At 57.2% G+C, this 13,361-nt stretch overlaps 1 protein-coding gene across 1 annotated transcript in view; it reads left to right on the top strand.

The window, feature by feature from the left end:
• Positions 1 to 7,781: 7,781 nt before the first annotated feature.
• Positions 7,782 to 13,361, top strand: part of PLXND1 (plexin D1) — a 51,329-nt gene continuing 45,749 nt past the window's right edge. Inside the window, exon 1 of the mRNA XM_090284208.1 lies at positions 7,782 to 9,098. Within this exon, the coding sequence (XP_090140334.1) occupies positions 7,782 to 9,098 (1,317 nt within the window). The remainder of the gene's footprint in view (positions 9,099 to 13,361) is intronic.

The following is a 13,361-nucleotide window of genomic DNA, read 5'->3' as shown; positions in this document are numbered from 1 at the left end:
TGTCAGCCCTCGTGGTACAACCCCTCAAATCAGCCTGTTGTACCTGTATGTGCTTCGTGCACACAAACACACATTCATACCCCTACTTACATGCAGGGCTCACATCTGTGCTCACCTTCCCCATACCACCCGCTCTGCATGCACACATGCTGGGAACAGCCATGAGACAGGGGCCCCCACAGGCTGGTGCTTTGGCGGAAGCTTCTTACCAGGGCCAATCCATGGGGCCCCTGGTGCCTCTTCCCTGGCCACTGGGAGCTGGACCCTGTGGCTAGGCCCGGCCCTCCCTGGCAGCTGTCTGTGAGAAGGCCCTGCTCTTTCAGAGACCTCGGGCTGCGGTGGTGCACTCTGCCCTCTGGGAGTGTGCAAACAGGGCAGAGAGTCTGTGTGGCGGGCTTCAGGGTGGAGTCTGCACCCAGTGACCATGGGGGCCTCTCAAACTTAACACCTACAAAGCAAGCTCTGGACAACAACCCCCCCACCCCACCCTGCTTGTGCCCCAGTGCTCTCTGACTCAGAAGAGGCCCTTTAGGGTGGTGAAGTCCAAGACCTGGGAACTCCCCACCTGGAACCTCCCTCTGCTCACCCCCATCCCACCTCCAACACCCCAGGCCTGGCAAGCCCACCTCCTAAATAGCCCTTCAGCCAGTCTTCTTCCTTCTCTGCCTCTGCGCCCACCTACCCAGGCCCCCATCATCACCTGCCTGGACCTCTGCGGAAGCCCCTCCCTGGCCTCCCTCAGTCCATTCTGATCCCACTTCTTCAGTGCCCTAAGCTCACAGCATGGTGAGAGGGTTCTCCCAGCCCCACCCTCTACATCCTGGGCAGCCTGCAGATCTCAGCTCAAGGGTCACTGCCCAGGGAAGTCCTCATGGACACCAAGATGGGCTCAAGTTGCCCTATGAGACTCTCCTTGAACACCCAGTATCACCCCTTCACAGAAGCAGCGGCCCTTTGCTGTTATGGAATTACTTGAGTTAGCTGATTAAAGACTGTCTCTCCCATGAGGCTGGGCTGAGGATAGGGTCCATATCTATGGAGTCCCCATAATATCTCCAGTTTCTGGCACATAGTAGGTGCATAGTGAATGGTTGTGGAAGGAAGGAAGAACGAAGGAAGGAAGGAAGGAAGGAAGGGAGGGAAGAAGGAAGGGAGGGAGGGAAGGAAGGAGCTTTGTTCTAGTGTTTTGTTCTGTTCGAGGTTTTGCCTGGAGGTGGGCAGGACTCTCTGAACTGCACCAAGAAGCAGTTGTGAGGGGTCACCTTGAGGACTGGTAGGTCTCCCAAGCCAAAACACAGTAGGGTGGCCTGATGTGGCCTGGTCTTGTGAAGGTGCAGTCAGTGTGGCTCCATGGACAGAATGGGGGTTGAGAAGTCAGCTTCGGCGGCAGAGTTGTCTGGCCTTACTCAGGAAGGAGGTCTCTGGTGGCCAACATGACCATCCTCTCTGCTTGGCAGATGTCCTGCGGTGGTGATCCATCCATCCATCCATGTGTCCCTCCCATACGTACACCCTCATACTGTGTGGTAAGCAGTTTGATGGGAGGAGGTTCTAATGCTGCTTCAGAGCTCAAAGAAGACTTCCTAGAAGAAGGGCCCTTTACACTGGGCTTTGAGAGATGCCTAGAAGTTCACTAGGAAAAACTTTCCAGAGGAGGAGACATTCGGTCTGGGTCTTGAGGGATGCATACAAGTTTACTGAGAAAACGAGAGAGGAAATGTCTTCTCTGGACACTGGGTTGTCTTTAGAGACTACATGGGCCACAGCACCGGGAAGACCTGGGCCCTGCTCATCCTTGCCTGCCCCTCCCATACGGCCTGTGTGTGACTGACTGTGACAGAGGGTCTCAGTTGCCCTGTCCTAGAGCGGTGAATATTGACCCAGTTCACATGTGTGCTCAGCACATACAAGTGCTCAGTCAGAGTTGGGGAGTCTCAGAACTGAATCTGCTTTAGGCCACACCCCTCTGTGGGCCTGCTGCTTGCATACCTCCAGGGATGGGCACTCACTCTCTCCCTTTCCAGAGCCAGCACTGTTTTCAGAAGATGAGTGTCCTGGCCAACCAAGAGGTGAGGTTTGGAAGCAGCTGGAAGGCCTGGTGTGGAAACAGCTCACCTGGATTTCAGCCCGTAGCTGCCTGTCCATCAACAGCTCTGATGCTTCCAGGAATGGCTTCATTCCTTCATGGTCTCCGGGGGAGCATCAAAGGTGGGCAAAAAGTTATTAGAAGTTTATTGGGGCCTAAAGGGAGTCAGGCTTTTGCAAGGATTGGCTGGGGAGTGTTTGGGCACAGTGTGTGCTCAGCCCACATGATTCCCTGGTCTTCTCAGCTCTCAGCGTTCCTGCCTCCCTGTGGCTCCCTTCATCACGGATGCATTCATGGATCACCTACTGTTTTCATACTGGTTGCCTGCTCCCCACCCGCCCTGGGTGCTGTCCGCTGGAGATAGCGGCAGCCTGGGAATGTGGGTGGGGACCCCCGGGGCGGAGGCTGCTGGACAGAGGCCTCAGTGTGGAACTGCCGGGGTCCTTTCCCGGGTTCAGACCCATGACTGGATGTCTGAGAATGCCTTCTATTATCCCACTCACAGAGCACAGAGGGGCCACGCGGGGGCTCGGCAGACCAGGCGCCTGGTATGGGTGCACGGGGGCGCCTGGTCCAACCGCAGAGGGCAAGGATGTGCCCAGAGTCCAGAGGGCAGCTCTCACATGCAGGAATGAGAACCATTTCCTCCAGCCCAGGGGCAGACAAAGACAGAGAAATGACCAGGGGACCCTCAGGCGAGGGCAGGCCACACCTCCTGAGCCCTGAAACCAGACCTAAAAGGCTACTATCCTTTGCTCATCCCTGGGGGGGGGGGGGGGTGGAGTGGAGGGAGGAATACTCCAGAGAGTGGCAAAACTCCCTAGTTTCCTGTGGCATCTGCAGTGGGGACACACATTAGCATGACGGGTGCTGTGTCTCCTGTCAGTGCTCCCACCCGCGGGTCACCCCAGCTCCTCCTGAGCCATTCAGTGGGATGGGGTGGCAATGACAGAGCTGGTGTGGAGGGGCAGAGTGAGCTGGAGAGGGAGTAGGGCTCACTTTGAGCCACTTATTTGCTGTGTGACCTCAGGCAGTCCTCCAGGTCTCTTTGAACGTTGGTGTCCATGTTTAAGAGAAGAGAGGAGGGAGACCCAATGGAAAGTTAATTCAACAAGTGATCTTGTGCATTTGAGCCAGTAATGGAGATGGCATAGACCCATGGGGCTGACATCATTATCTTGGTCTGGGGGCTCTCTTGAGTAGGGCACAGGTGATCAATTTGAGGCGTTCCAGGGAGAGAAGCCTGTGTTTCAGAGCTGGAGAGGCACTGGATACACACGTCCTGACACTGGGCACTGTGACATGTGTATATTTTTCCATCCTCACAGCAGCCTCGTAAGATGGATTGTACACCCCTTTTTCCAAATAAGGAAACTGAGGCTCAAAGAGGGTTGGGGTCCCCAAGGCCATCCAGATAGCTAGGGGCAGAGCTGGGCCTGGAACGCAGGTCTCAACTCTAAGGCAAGGGCTAGGGGGATGCAGTGGGCAAGAGAGGATTTGGAGGCCCGTGAGCTGTGCGCCCACAGGCAGGCGGTGGCACCTCCCTGACCCTCAATGTCCCCATGTGTAAAATGGGGCTGATAAAACCCACCTCTCAGGCTGCTCCCAGGAGGAATCAATATGGGTAAAGGCCCGAAGAAGTCTCGGTGATAGCTCCTGGCCACATAGAGGCCCAGCAGGGGCTGCTGAGCTGTCTGGGAGGATACTGTTTCCAGCACCTTCCTGTCACCAAGGCGGTGGCCGCTCAGAGCAGTCAGCATGTCAGGAGCATTTCCTGTAGGAAAAGCATTCTCTGAGGCCAGGCCCAAGGGAGGAGGGGGCTCAACCCTGGCCCAACTGTTATTTTTTCCAATTGTAGAAGAAAAACATTTCCTCCTTCTCACAGCTCTGCTCTGGGCAGCCAGTGAGCTGAGGATGGACAGGGCAGGATGGGGTGCCCATGTCCAGGCAGAGGGAGGGGCCCAGGTCATCTTCTCTGAGCCAGTCGGACCACTGACCCCTCAGTGCCCAGGCAAGAACCTGCCCCACCTGAGCCACCACATCCTCATCTATAAAGGCACAATATTGGATCAACGTCTCCTAACTTTCAGGTGTTTCGTACCACCTGGATTGTGACCTACTTCATATTTGTCTTTAAATTAACTCATATTTTAAAACCTCTAATAAATACATTTATTAAGCAAATTTTACATCATGATTGTACATGGAAAATCAGTATCACTTGCCAAAACCAGAAAATAACTGCAAATATTATAAAGAAAACAAGGAGCTATGAATAAATCCTAGAAAGCTGATGTTGACAGAGATGACTTATTTCTATTAAAAATGGACAATGACAAATGTTAGAGAGGCATTAAAGACACATTAGCTCCAAACAGAGAATTTCTCTTTGATATAATCAGAAGGCTTGAATAAAAACTGAAAATGGCCTGAACCATAATGTGATTCCAGGTTAGCTAGTAGTTAATCCAGGGTTGGTTAATCCGAGTTGGTTAATTCAGTTCGTTAAGTCTGGGTGCCACCTAACCCCACCTCTGGGGCACCCTCAATCTCTCCTTTGTTCCCTCTTAAATCCCTTCTGGGAAGACACCCCACTGCATCTTAGCCAGGGTGAACGTGGGTTCCTTCCTTCCTTCCTTCCTTCAACCAAGAGTTAGCAGCACCTCCTCTGCCCAGCCATGGGTATAGGGTGGCTGCCACCATGACTCATTTAGCCTGAAGAAGTGCCCAGCTAATGGGCAGAGAGGAGAAAGCACAAGATTTGGAGACAGAGCTGAGTTTAAATTCTCACCTTGCTAAAGCTCCTCAGTTTCTCCATCTCTGAAAGGGGTTCAATAATCCTAGTTTTGTCGGCTGGCTGTGAAGATGGCATGATATTGCCCAGGGCAGTGCTGGACTCTGCTAGCTGCCATGGGACTCAAGACAGGAAGTGGGGCCCTGGTGCACCACTGCTCAATGCAAGTGGAGAGAAACTGACATTTGCCCTGTAATAGCAACGTGTCTGGCACTGTGCTTTTTGGTATGTCATATTCTTTGTATCTCACAGTCTCCCATGGGCTGGTATGATTGTCCTTATTTTACAGATGAGGAAACTGAGGCTCAGAAAGGGCAAGTGCCTTGCCCTAGGCCACACAGCACTTCGACTTCCAGCTTATGCCAGGACACGAGGACCCTGGCCGAGCACTTTGCCATCTAAACTGGCCCTGCGTTTCCCCAGTCCGGGTGGCTCCAGTCCTAGCGCTCAGCTTGGTAGTGTTGTGTTCAAAGTGCCCAGAACCATCTTCCACTGGGCGCCAAGCTGAGCTTCAAGGACACAGAGCATTATCCTCAGGGCTCAGTGGGGGGAGCTGCAGGATGTGGCAAGATGAGCTGGAGACAGGAAGGAAGCTAGGAGGAGCAACAGAGGGAGAGAGGAGTGGGGCATCGGGAGGGAGAGAAAGAGACACAGAGAAAGATACTCACAAAGAGAAAGAGTGGAAAGAGAGGTGGGTAGGAAGAGACTGGGAGAGAGAGACAAAGAGAACTGGGAGGAGTAAAAAGACAAACAGAGATGGGGTGGGGAAGGCTAGATAAAGATAAGACTGAGGGGAGGCAGAGGGATGGATTGGTGGGGGAGGGCTTGGAGGAGAGGTGGGGTGAGGTGCATTGGGGCAGGCAGCCTCCAGCACCCCTGCTGGACCCCCCAAATCTGCTTCTATGGGTGGTGCAACATGAACCCTGGAAGGGGGACATGAGTCCTACTGGACTGTTCCCTGAGTGGCCTTGAGCCCAGAGGGATGGGGTGCCAGAAGTAGAGCCTCTGATTTCCTACAGCTGAACCTGGCTATCAAGGCAGAGGCAGGACCTGGGATGGGTTGGGGAAGGGGGAGGGGGTTGGAAAAGACAGGCGTGAGGGGCAAACACTGATGGCAGGAAGGCAAGGGTGTTGGGCTAGGGAAGTGGGGGGCTGCTGTCGGCCTGGCTTTTCCTGCCTACCCTGTGGGGCACAGAGAAATCCGGTCCTTCCTTGCTGGGTAGAAGGGAACAAGTGAGTTGAGTTGAGGCCAGGCCAACCCTCAGAGCAAGGGCCACAGGGTACCATGTGGCAGTCAGAGGTCTGACGGGAGTTGCTCTTCCTGTTCTGAGAGGCTAGAGCAGGCCTGGGGTTGGGGATGGGCTGAGGTGGTTTCAAAGCCAGCAGATTTGGGCTTTCAAACATGGCAGTTCGCTCCTTATGAGCTGTGACTCTGGCCAGTCCTTTCACCTCTGGAGCCTCAGGTGCTGCATCTATAAGGTGCGATCCTAACAATACCAGCCTCAGAGGCGGCTGTGAGGAGGAGGAGGAGAAAATAAGTGAATTCATGTAAAACTCTTGGCAGAGGCTGGCCTGGGACAGCCCCGCTTGAGCACCCACCATGGCTAGGTGCCACAGAGGCTCTTCATATGGGCTCCGGGACCTTAGAATCATGGTTGCCTGCCTCCCACCCCAGTGCCTACCTGCGCCTTCCAGGTGGCCCAGTGCCGGCTCATGTGGCTGATCTACTAAATCCGGAGGTTTTCAGGTCCGTCCAGAGTCTCCCACAAAGGGAAGTGCCTTCTGGTGAGCTGTGGAGGGCAGAGCAGCAGTGCACAGGGCTGGGTCTCCACGAGGCCTCTGGGGGCACTCACCCTCAGGACCCGAGGTCTGACTGGGCGTGGCCAGTCCAGACCAGACTGCCCCACAGCCTGGCACATGCCTGAAATAGTTCCTCTCTCCATTTATATGCCTGACCCTTGAGCTTTGTTCCTCTATCCCATCACTTCCAAAACCCCTTTTATAGGGCTGGAGTTTGATGGGGCAGATCGTGGGGACAGAGGGGGTGGTGCCCACTGCCCAGCTGGCTCTGGACGTGCCCAGGCCTGGCGGGGGGGGAAGCCTAAGGCCTGGACAGTGCCCTGCAAAAGGGAGACTGTGGGATGCGGAGAGGGAGGGGCTGTGCACCAGGAAGACAAGAGAGGGAGCGAAGGGGGTCCGAGGGACGGGAGAGAGACCGAGAGTTCCAGGGGGAGGGAGCGGAGGGAGACGCGCAGAGGGAGAGCGAGCCAAGGACAGAAAAACAGAGAAGGGAGCGAGAGACAACACACAAGGAAAGGGGGGTTAGACAGAGTCATTGACAGGGAGACACAGAGACAGAGAGGGGTGGAGAAAGAGAGTAAAGAAAACAGAAAACGAGCCCGAGAGAGACGAGCTGAGCGGCCAGGAGGAAGGAAGGAGAGAAGAATAAGCGACGGAGAAGGAGGCGGCGCCGGGAAAGGGAGCCGCGGGTCGCGGACGCCGGGCGGGAGGGTCCTGGAGGGCGCGGGGCGGCCTGACCCTCCGACAGCGGAGGGAGGGCCGGGCGGCAGGAGGGCGGGCGAGGCCAGCGGGCTGCCAGCGGAGCGGGCCCGGGCGCTAAAGAAGGTGGGCTCCGGGCGGGAGGGGGCCCGAGGGCGGGGCGCAGCCGGGCGGGGAGCGGCGCGAGGGCGTGTCCGCAATGGAGCCGCCCCCTCCCCGCCCCCGGCTTGCGCGGCGAGGCTGAGCCGGGCCGGGGCAGCCCGGGCCGGGGGCGGCTGGCGCGGGCAGGAAGCGCCTCTCGGCCCGGGCCCGCCCCCCGCCTCCTGCTGCCTCCCGGCTCCCGGCTCCCGGCCGCGCCGCGCCCCATGCACTCGCCGTGCCGCGCAGCCCGCGCACGCCCGGATGGCTCGTCGCGCCGCGGGCGGCGCAGCCCTTAGCGCCCGGGCCGCCGCGGCCAGCCCCCTGCAGCTGCGCCCGCCATTCCGGGCCCCACTGCCGTGCCCGCTGCTCCCGCTGCTGCTGCTGCTTGGGGCGGGGGCCGGCGCCCTAGAGATCCAGCGCCGCTTCCCCTCGCCCACGCCCACCAACAACTTCGCCCTGGACGGCGCGGCGGGGATGGTGTACCTGGCGGCCGTCAACCGCCTCTACCAGCTGTCGGGCGCCAACCTGAGCCTGGAGGCCGAGGCGGCCGTGGGCCCCGTGGCTGACAGCCCGCTGTGTCACGCCCCGCAACTGCCGCAGGCCTCTTGCGAACACCCGCGCCGTCTCACCGACAACTACAACAAGATCCTGCAACTGGACCCCGGCCAGGACCTGGTGGTCGTGTGCGGTTCCATCTACCAGGGCTTCTGCCAGCTGCGGCGCCGGGGCAACATCTCGGCGGTGGCCGTGCGCTTCCCGCCCGCCGCACCGCCCGCAGAGCCAGTCACCGTGTTCCCCAGCATGCTGAACGTGGCGGCCAATCACCCGAACGCATCCACCGTCGGGCTGGTGCTGCCGCCCGCCGCCGGCGCGGGGGGCAGCCGCCTGCTTGTGGGCGCCACGTACACCGGCTACGGCAGCTCCTTCTTCCCGCGCAACCGCAGCCTGGAGGACCACCGCTTCGAGAACACGCCTGAGATCGCCATCCGTTCCCTGGATGCGCGCGGCGACCTGGCCAAGCTCTTCACCTTCGACCTCAACCCTTCCGACGACAACATTCTCAAGATCAAGCAGGGGGCCAAGGAGCAGCACAAGCTGGGCTTCGTGCGCGCCTTCCTGCACCCGCCGGATCCTTCGCCGGGCGCCCAGTCCTACGCGTACCTGGCACTCAATAGCGAGGCGCGCGCGGGCGACAAGGAGAGCCAGGCGCGAAGCCTACTGGCGCGCATCTGCCTGCCTCGCGGCGCTGGCGGCGACGCCAAGAAGCTCACCGAGTCCTATATCCAGCTGGGCTTGCAGTGCGCGGGCGGTGCGGGCCGCGGCGACCTCTACAGCCGCCTGGTGTCGGTCTTCCCCGCGCGAGAGCTGCTTTTTGCGGTCTTCGAGCGGCCCCAGGGGGCCCCAGCGGCCCGCGCGGCTCCAGCCGCGCTCTGCGCCTTCCGCTTCGCCGACGTGCAAGCTGCGATCCGCGCCGCGCGCACCGCCTGCTTCGTGGAGCCGGCACCCGACGTGGTGGCGGTGCTCGACAGCGTGGTGCAGGGCACCGGGCCAGCCTGCGAGCGCAAGCGCAACATTCAGGTACGCCCAGGCATGAGGTTACGGGGGACCCTACTCAGGCCGCCAAGGGAGAGGGGGCGGGTAATTCGGTGGGTTGTGCGCTGAGCAGCTCACTGGTGCGAGCGTACCGGGACCCAGATGTGCGTGTGTGGGGACACAGGTGCATTTGCGGGGACTTAGGTGTACTCGCGAGGATACAGGTGCCAGCTGAGGTGGAGGCACCGGCTTGACTATGGGCGAGGTGTGCGCATGAGGTCACCCGAGTGAGTGCTGGGTTACGGGTGCGCATACCTAGGTGTGTGGACAGGGTCCAGGTTGCGGAATGGAACGTGCTGAAGGAAGCTAAAGGTGCATATATAGCTTAGGTGTGCACCTGGGGTGAGGGTCATAGGTGGTGAGCTGAGCACACAGCAAGTGGGTGCATGTCTGATCAATGGCCATGGTGGGGAGGTGCCTTGGCCAGAACGATGTGCACTGGCAGGATTGGGCCCTGACGCTCAGGAGGTAATGAGGAGGGACCAGGTGTGAAGGCACACCAGCTGGGTGGGAAGGGGACCTAGGTGTCTGGGCTGGGTTGGAGAGTGGCAAGGGGGTCAGGCTGGGGGAAGTTGTGGGGATGTGACCCCAGGGTGCAGGAGGGAACTTTGTGCAGTTCTCTTCAGGGAAACTCCAGCAAGGAGTCACTTCTCCAGGGGGCTCTGGGAAATGAACGCTGAACCTTTTCCACACTCTGCGTCTGGGTCTGAGTCTGGGGAATCTGTCTGAATCCTAGGCTTTGCCACTCCCCTATGAAGTCTCAGCTTCTCCCTCCTCAAATGCCAAACTCAGATCTCTGGTGATTACAGAGCCCTACTTGGGGCCAGGCTCCGGTGGCCCTGCCCCGTCCCTTCTCTGTGGTCCTCAGGCTGTGGCAAGAGTCTCATGAGCTTATTCTCCTGTGGGTGTGCCTTACACTAGGGCTTAGAGAAAACTCAGATTCCTTCTCCGGTAGTCAGGCCCACACTGCTACCCCCTACCCGTCTGGCTGGCCGCCATGAAAATAAAGGTCATGGTGGGTGAGCAGGGCAGACTGTCCTAAAGAGCAGCTCTGCCCCCCTCCCCCCACCTAGCGGTTGGTTGAGACATCCACCATTCCTCTCCCCAGAGCTCCAGGCCCCAGTGGGCTGTGTCTGAGGGGGTGGGTTTTGTTTCTGGGGGCCTCAGGGTGAGAGGACTGAGTGGAGAGTCAGTCCCACTCCAAGGAACAGAACACCCGTCTGGGCCAGAGCCTTCCTTGACCTTTCCAGGCCGTGTGTCTATCCAGGCCCTTGGCGAGTCTGCCCCTTGGGGCCTCCACAGTCTTCCCCTCCCCCTCTGGCAGGAACTGTCCTGGTTCCCAAGGTCCCTTATTTTCAGCCTGGCCTGGTGCAGTGACTCATTCTGCTGAAGAGGGCAGGGGCTTCCTTCTTCTTAGGGGAGCAGGGCCTCTCCAGGGACACAGCCCCAGGGACGGAGTGGCCAAGGGCCTCCTGCCTACCCCAAGGTGGGGCAGATTCTCAGCCCTGCTCAGCCACTCTCCCTGTGTCCTCCCCATCCCTGTACCCAGCTATGGTCAGAGGCCAGTGCCTCTGGGCAGGGTCTCCCAGATGTGTCCAAGGCCCTAAGTTGTGGGTGGGGAAGGGGTCATTATTCTTGCTCTATGCTGTTGCCAGCCTTCCAGTTACAGGTTAAGAACATGGACTTTACACCCTGGGTTGAAACCCTACTCTGTCACTTCCCAGCTGTGTGGCCTTGGCAAGAGACTTAACCTTTCTGAGCTTCAGTCTCCTTATCTGTAAAGTGGAAATAATAAACTAAATGAATTAATTAATATAAAACACTTTGTACCTGGCACACAGTAAGCACCTGGTAGAGGACTGTTGTTGTTGTTGTTATTACGCCAGGGGACAGTGTTGGCATAGGTCTGGGCTTGGTCCTGAACAGCAGAGTGGCCTATTTGGCTTCTTCTGCAGCAGTGAAAACTCTACCATCTCCCACCTCTAGCACCAGATAGAAGTCTCAATAAACATTTCCTAAGCCCCTACTATGTGCCCAGCCCCATGCTGTGCACTGGTAGCCAATGGTGACTCAGTTTCTGCTCTTGAGGACCACGCAGGCAAGCAGAGACTGACATGTAGCCAGCCCTTACAGCCCAGGGGGATGAGGGAGCCAGGAGAGAGGTACCAAGGCTTCCCTGGGAGAGTGGTATCAGAGCTGAGGTGGATGGATGAGCTGGAGTTAGCTACATGAGGCCGACAGGAGAAGAGGAAATGGTCCAGGCAGAGGTAACAGCCTGTGCAAATGCCTGGAGGGAGGAGAGAGGACATTGCAAGGTGGGCTAGAGCACCTGAAGGGAGGTGGGTGGGGCCTGCGGGGTGCAGGTTGGCCAGATTACAGAATCGAGACTGTATCCTGGGGACAGGGAGAGCCAACCATGAAGGGTTTTAGCCAGAGGAGTGATAGGATCTGAATGAGCATCTTCACGTCTTCCTTTGTGGAAGGGGAATGATAATAAAGGTACCTACCTCTCAGGACTGTGGTGGGGATTCAGTGAGATAATACATGTGACGTTCTTAGTAGAGTGGTGGGCACACGTGCTTGCAATTACTATGATTATTTTTAATGCTATTATTTTTAAAAAGTCTCTAGGTGGCTGGTGGGAAGGAAGGATGAGGGGCAGGGAGAGTAGTTGGGAGGCTGGTGCCATCTGCCAGGCAGGGGGTTCACTCATTTGTTCGCAAATATTTCTTGAGCACTCACTGTGGTGGCTGCTGGGGCCAGCAGTGCGGGCGGGTGGGCAGGGCAGGCCTTGTTCTCCGCTGGTGGGGGGCATGGAGGGAAGCAGTGGGCTCGGAACAAGTTCATCTGCCAGGATGTAACCCCAGATGTGGGGAGGGCCAGGATGGAGGGGAAGGAAGCTGCCCAGTCTGGCCCCAGCATCAGATGGAAGTTGGTGCCATTGGGCTAGGGGACAGCACCTCATTCTTCGATCTGTTCTTCAGGGACATCTGACCTCCAGGCAAGAGAGGTGGCTTGTCCAGGCCTCTGGAAACCCAGCTTTTGGCAGTTGTTTTGGGGCCTCTCAACCCCATAGCCTCTGTCGGGGTGGCCTCAGACATCCCAGCTCCCCACCCTGCAGGCCTTGTCCCTCACTCTCCACCTTGTAGACCGTGAAGTCTCAGCACCTGCTGTCACCTTCAATCCAGGAATTTGGCAGAGAAGGGAGAAGCTGCTGAGGTGTGAGGTCAGAGACAGGGAACTCTGGTTTTCCCCCAGCCCTCAGAGGGCCCCAACTTTGACTCTGATGGTTTTTAACATTTTGGGGGCTATTGGACTATTTTGAGAGAGAAAGTGAGGAAATTAATATTCATTGAGTGTAGCATCGATCCCTCTCCTCACCTCATGTTTCAGGTGAACATGAGTTGGGAGGTTGCCGCAGCTATCAAGGGGGGAAACTGAGGCACAGGGTAACCCGGCAAGGCAAGGGCATGCTGAGTCTTCCTTCCTTCCCTGATCTCCTCCACCCTCACCTTTGAATGACCATTATTCCTGTGTTTTTAGATCAAAAAGAAAACTGACAGGGAAATGTCAGTGCTGCATTTACAAGGTGTCTTTTTATAGTAAAGGTGAAAAAAAAACCCTTAGGCGGTTTTAAACTGGCATGTGGTGGGTGGGTGCTCGTTGTCAAGAAGGCGTTTTCTGAACCAATTTAGGGGATGAAATGCTGGGTGGTGGTGGAGAGAGACAGAGCTTCCAAGATGGGCTTCATATTTGGAATTGGGATGGGGCTGAGAGTGAGCTCCCGTGGCCAAGGGTATAAGCAGAGACACTTGGCAGGACTTAGGAGAAGGGATTCCCATGGGCTGGCCAGGATGACTTTCTAACCTAGAGACAGACATGGCTTGGGCCAGGAGACTGTGAACATTCCTCCCCACCCTGGGAATATCATCATCTGGATTTCCAGGTAGGTGAGGGTAAAGCTGACATTGAGTTCTGTTCTGCTCCCTGCCTGCTGTGGGACCCAGGGTAAATTATACTATTTACCCTTTGGGTCTCATGCTTTCTCATTGTAAAACTGGCCAGGATGTGGGCAGATTAAAATCTCACATGCAGGAAATGGTATTAGTACCAGGAGGAAAAAATTATATCAGAGAAAAGTGTGTTCAGTGTGTGGAACAGCCAGCAGGGTAGGAGTGCTCAGAGGAGGGAGGATGCTGTAGGGCAGTGGTTTTCAACCTTCCTAAGTCCCTGACCCTTTAATACAGT

Source organism: Furipterus horrens, unplaced genomic scaffold (genome assembly GCF_987537825.1).
Source record: "Furipterus horrens unplaced genomic scaffold, mFurHor1.1.pri manual_scaffold_7, whole genome shotgun sequence".
NCBI classification, from domain to species: Eukaryota; Metazoa; Chordata; class Mammalia; order Chiroptera; family Furipteridae; genus Furipterus; species Furipterus horrens.
Note: the sequence above shows the minus strand (reverse complement) of the source record. Positions and strands in the feature narration are given on the sequence as shown.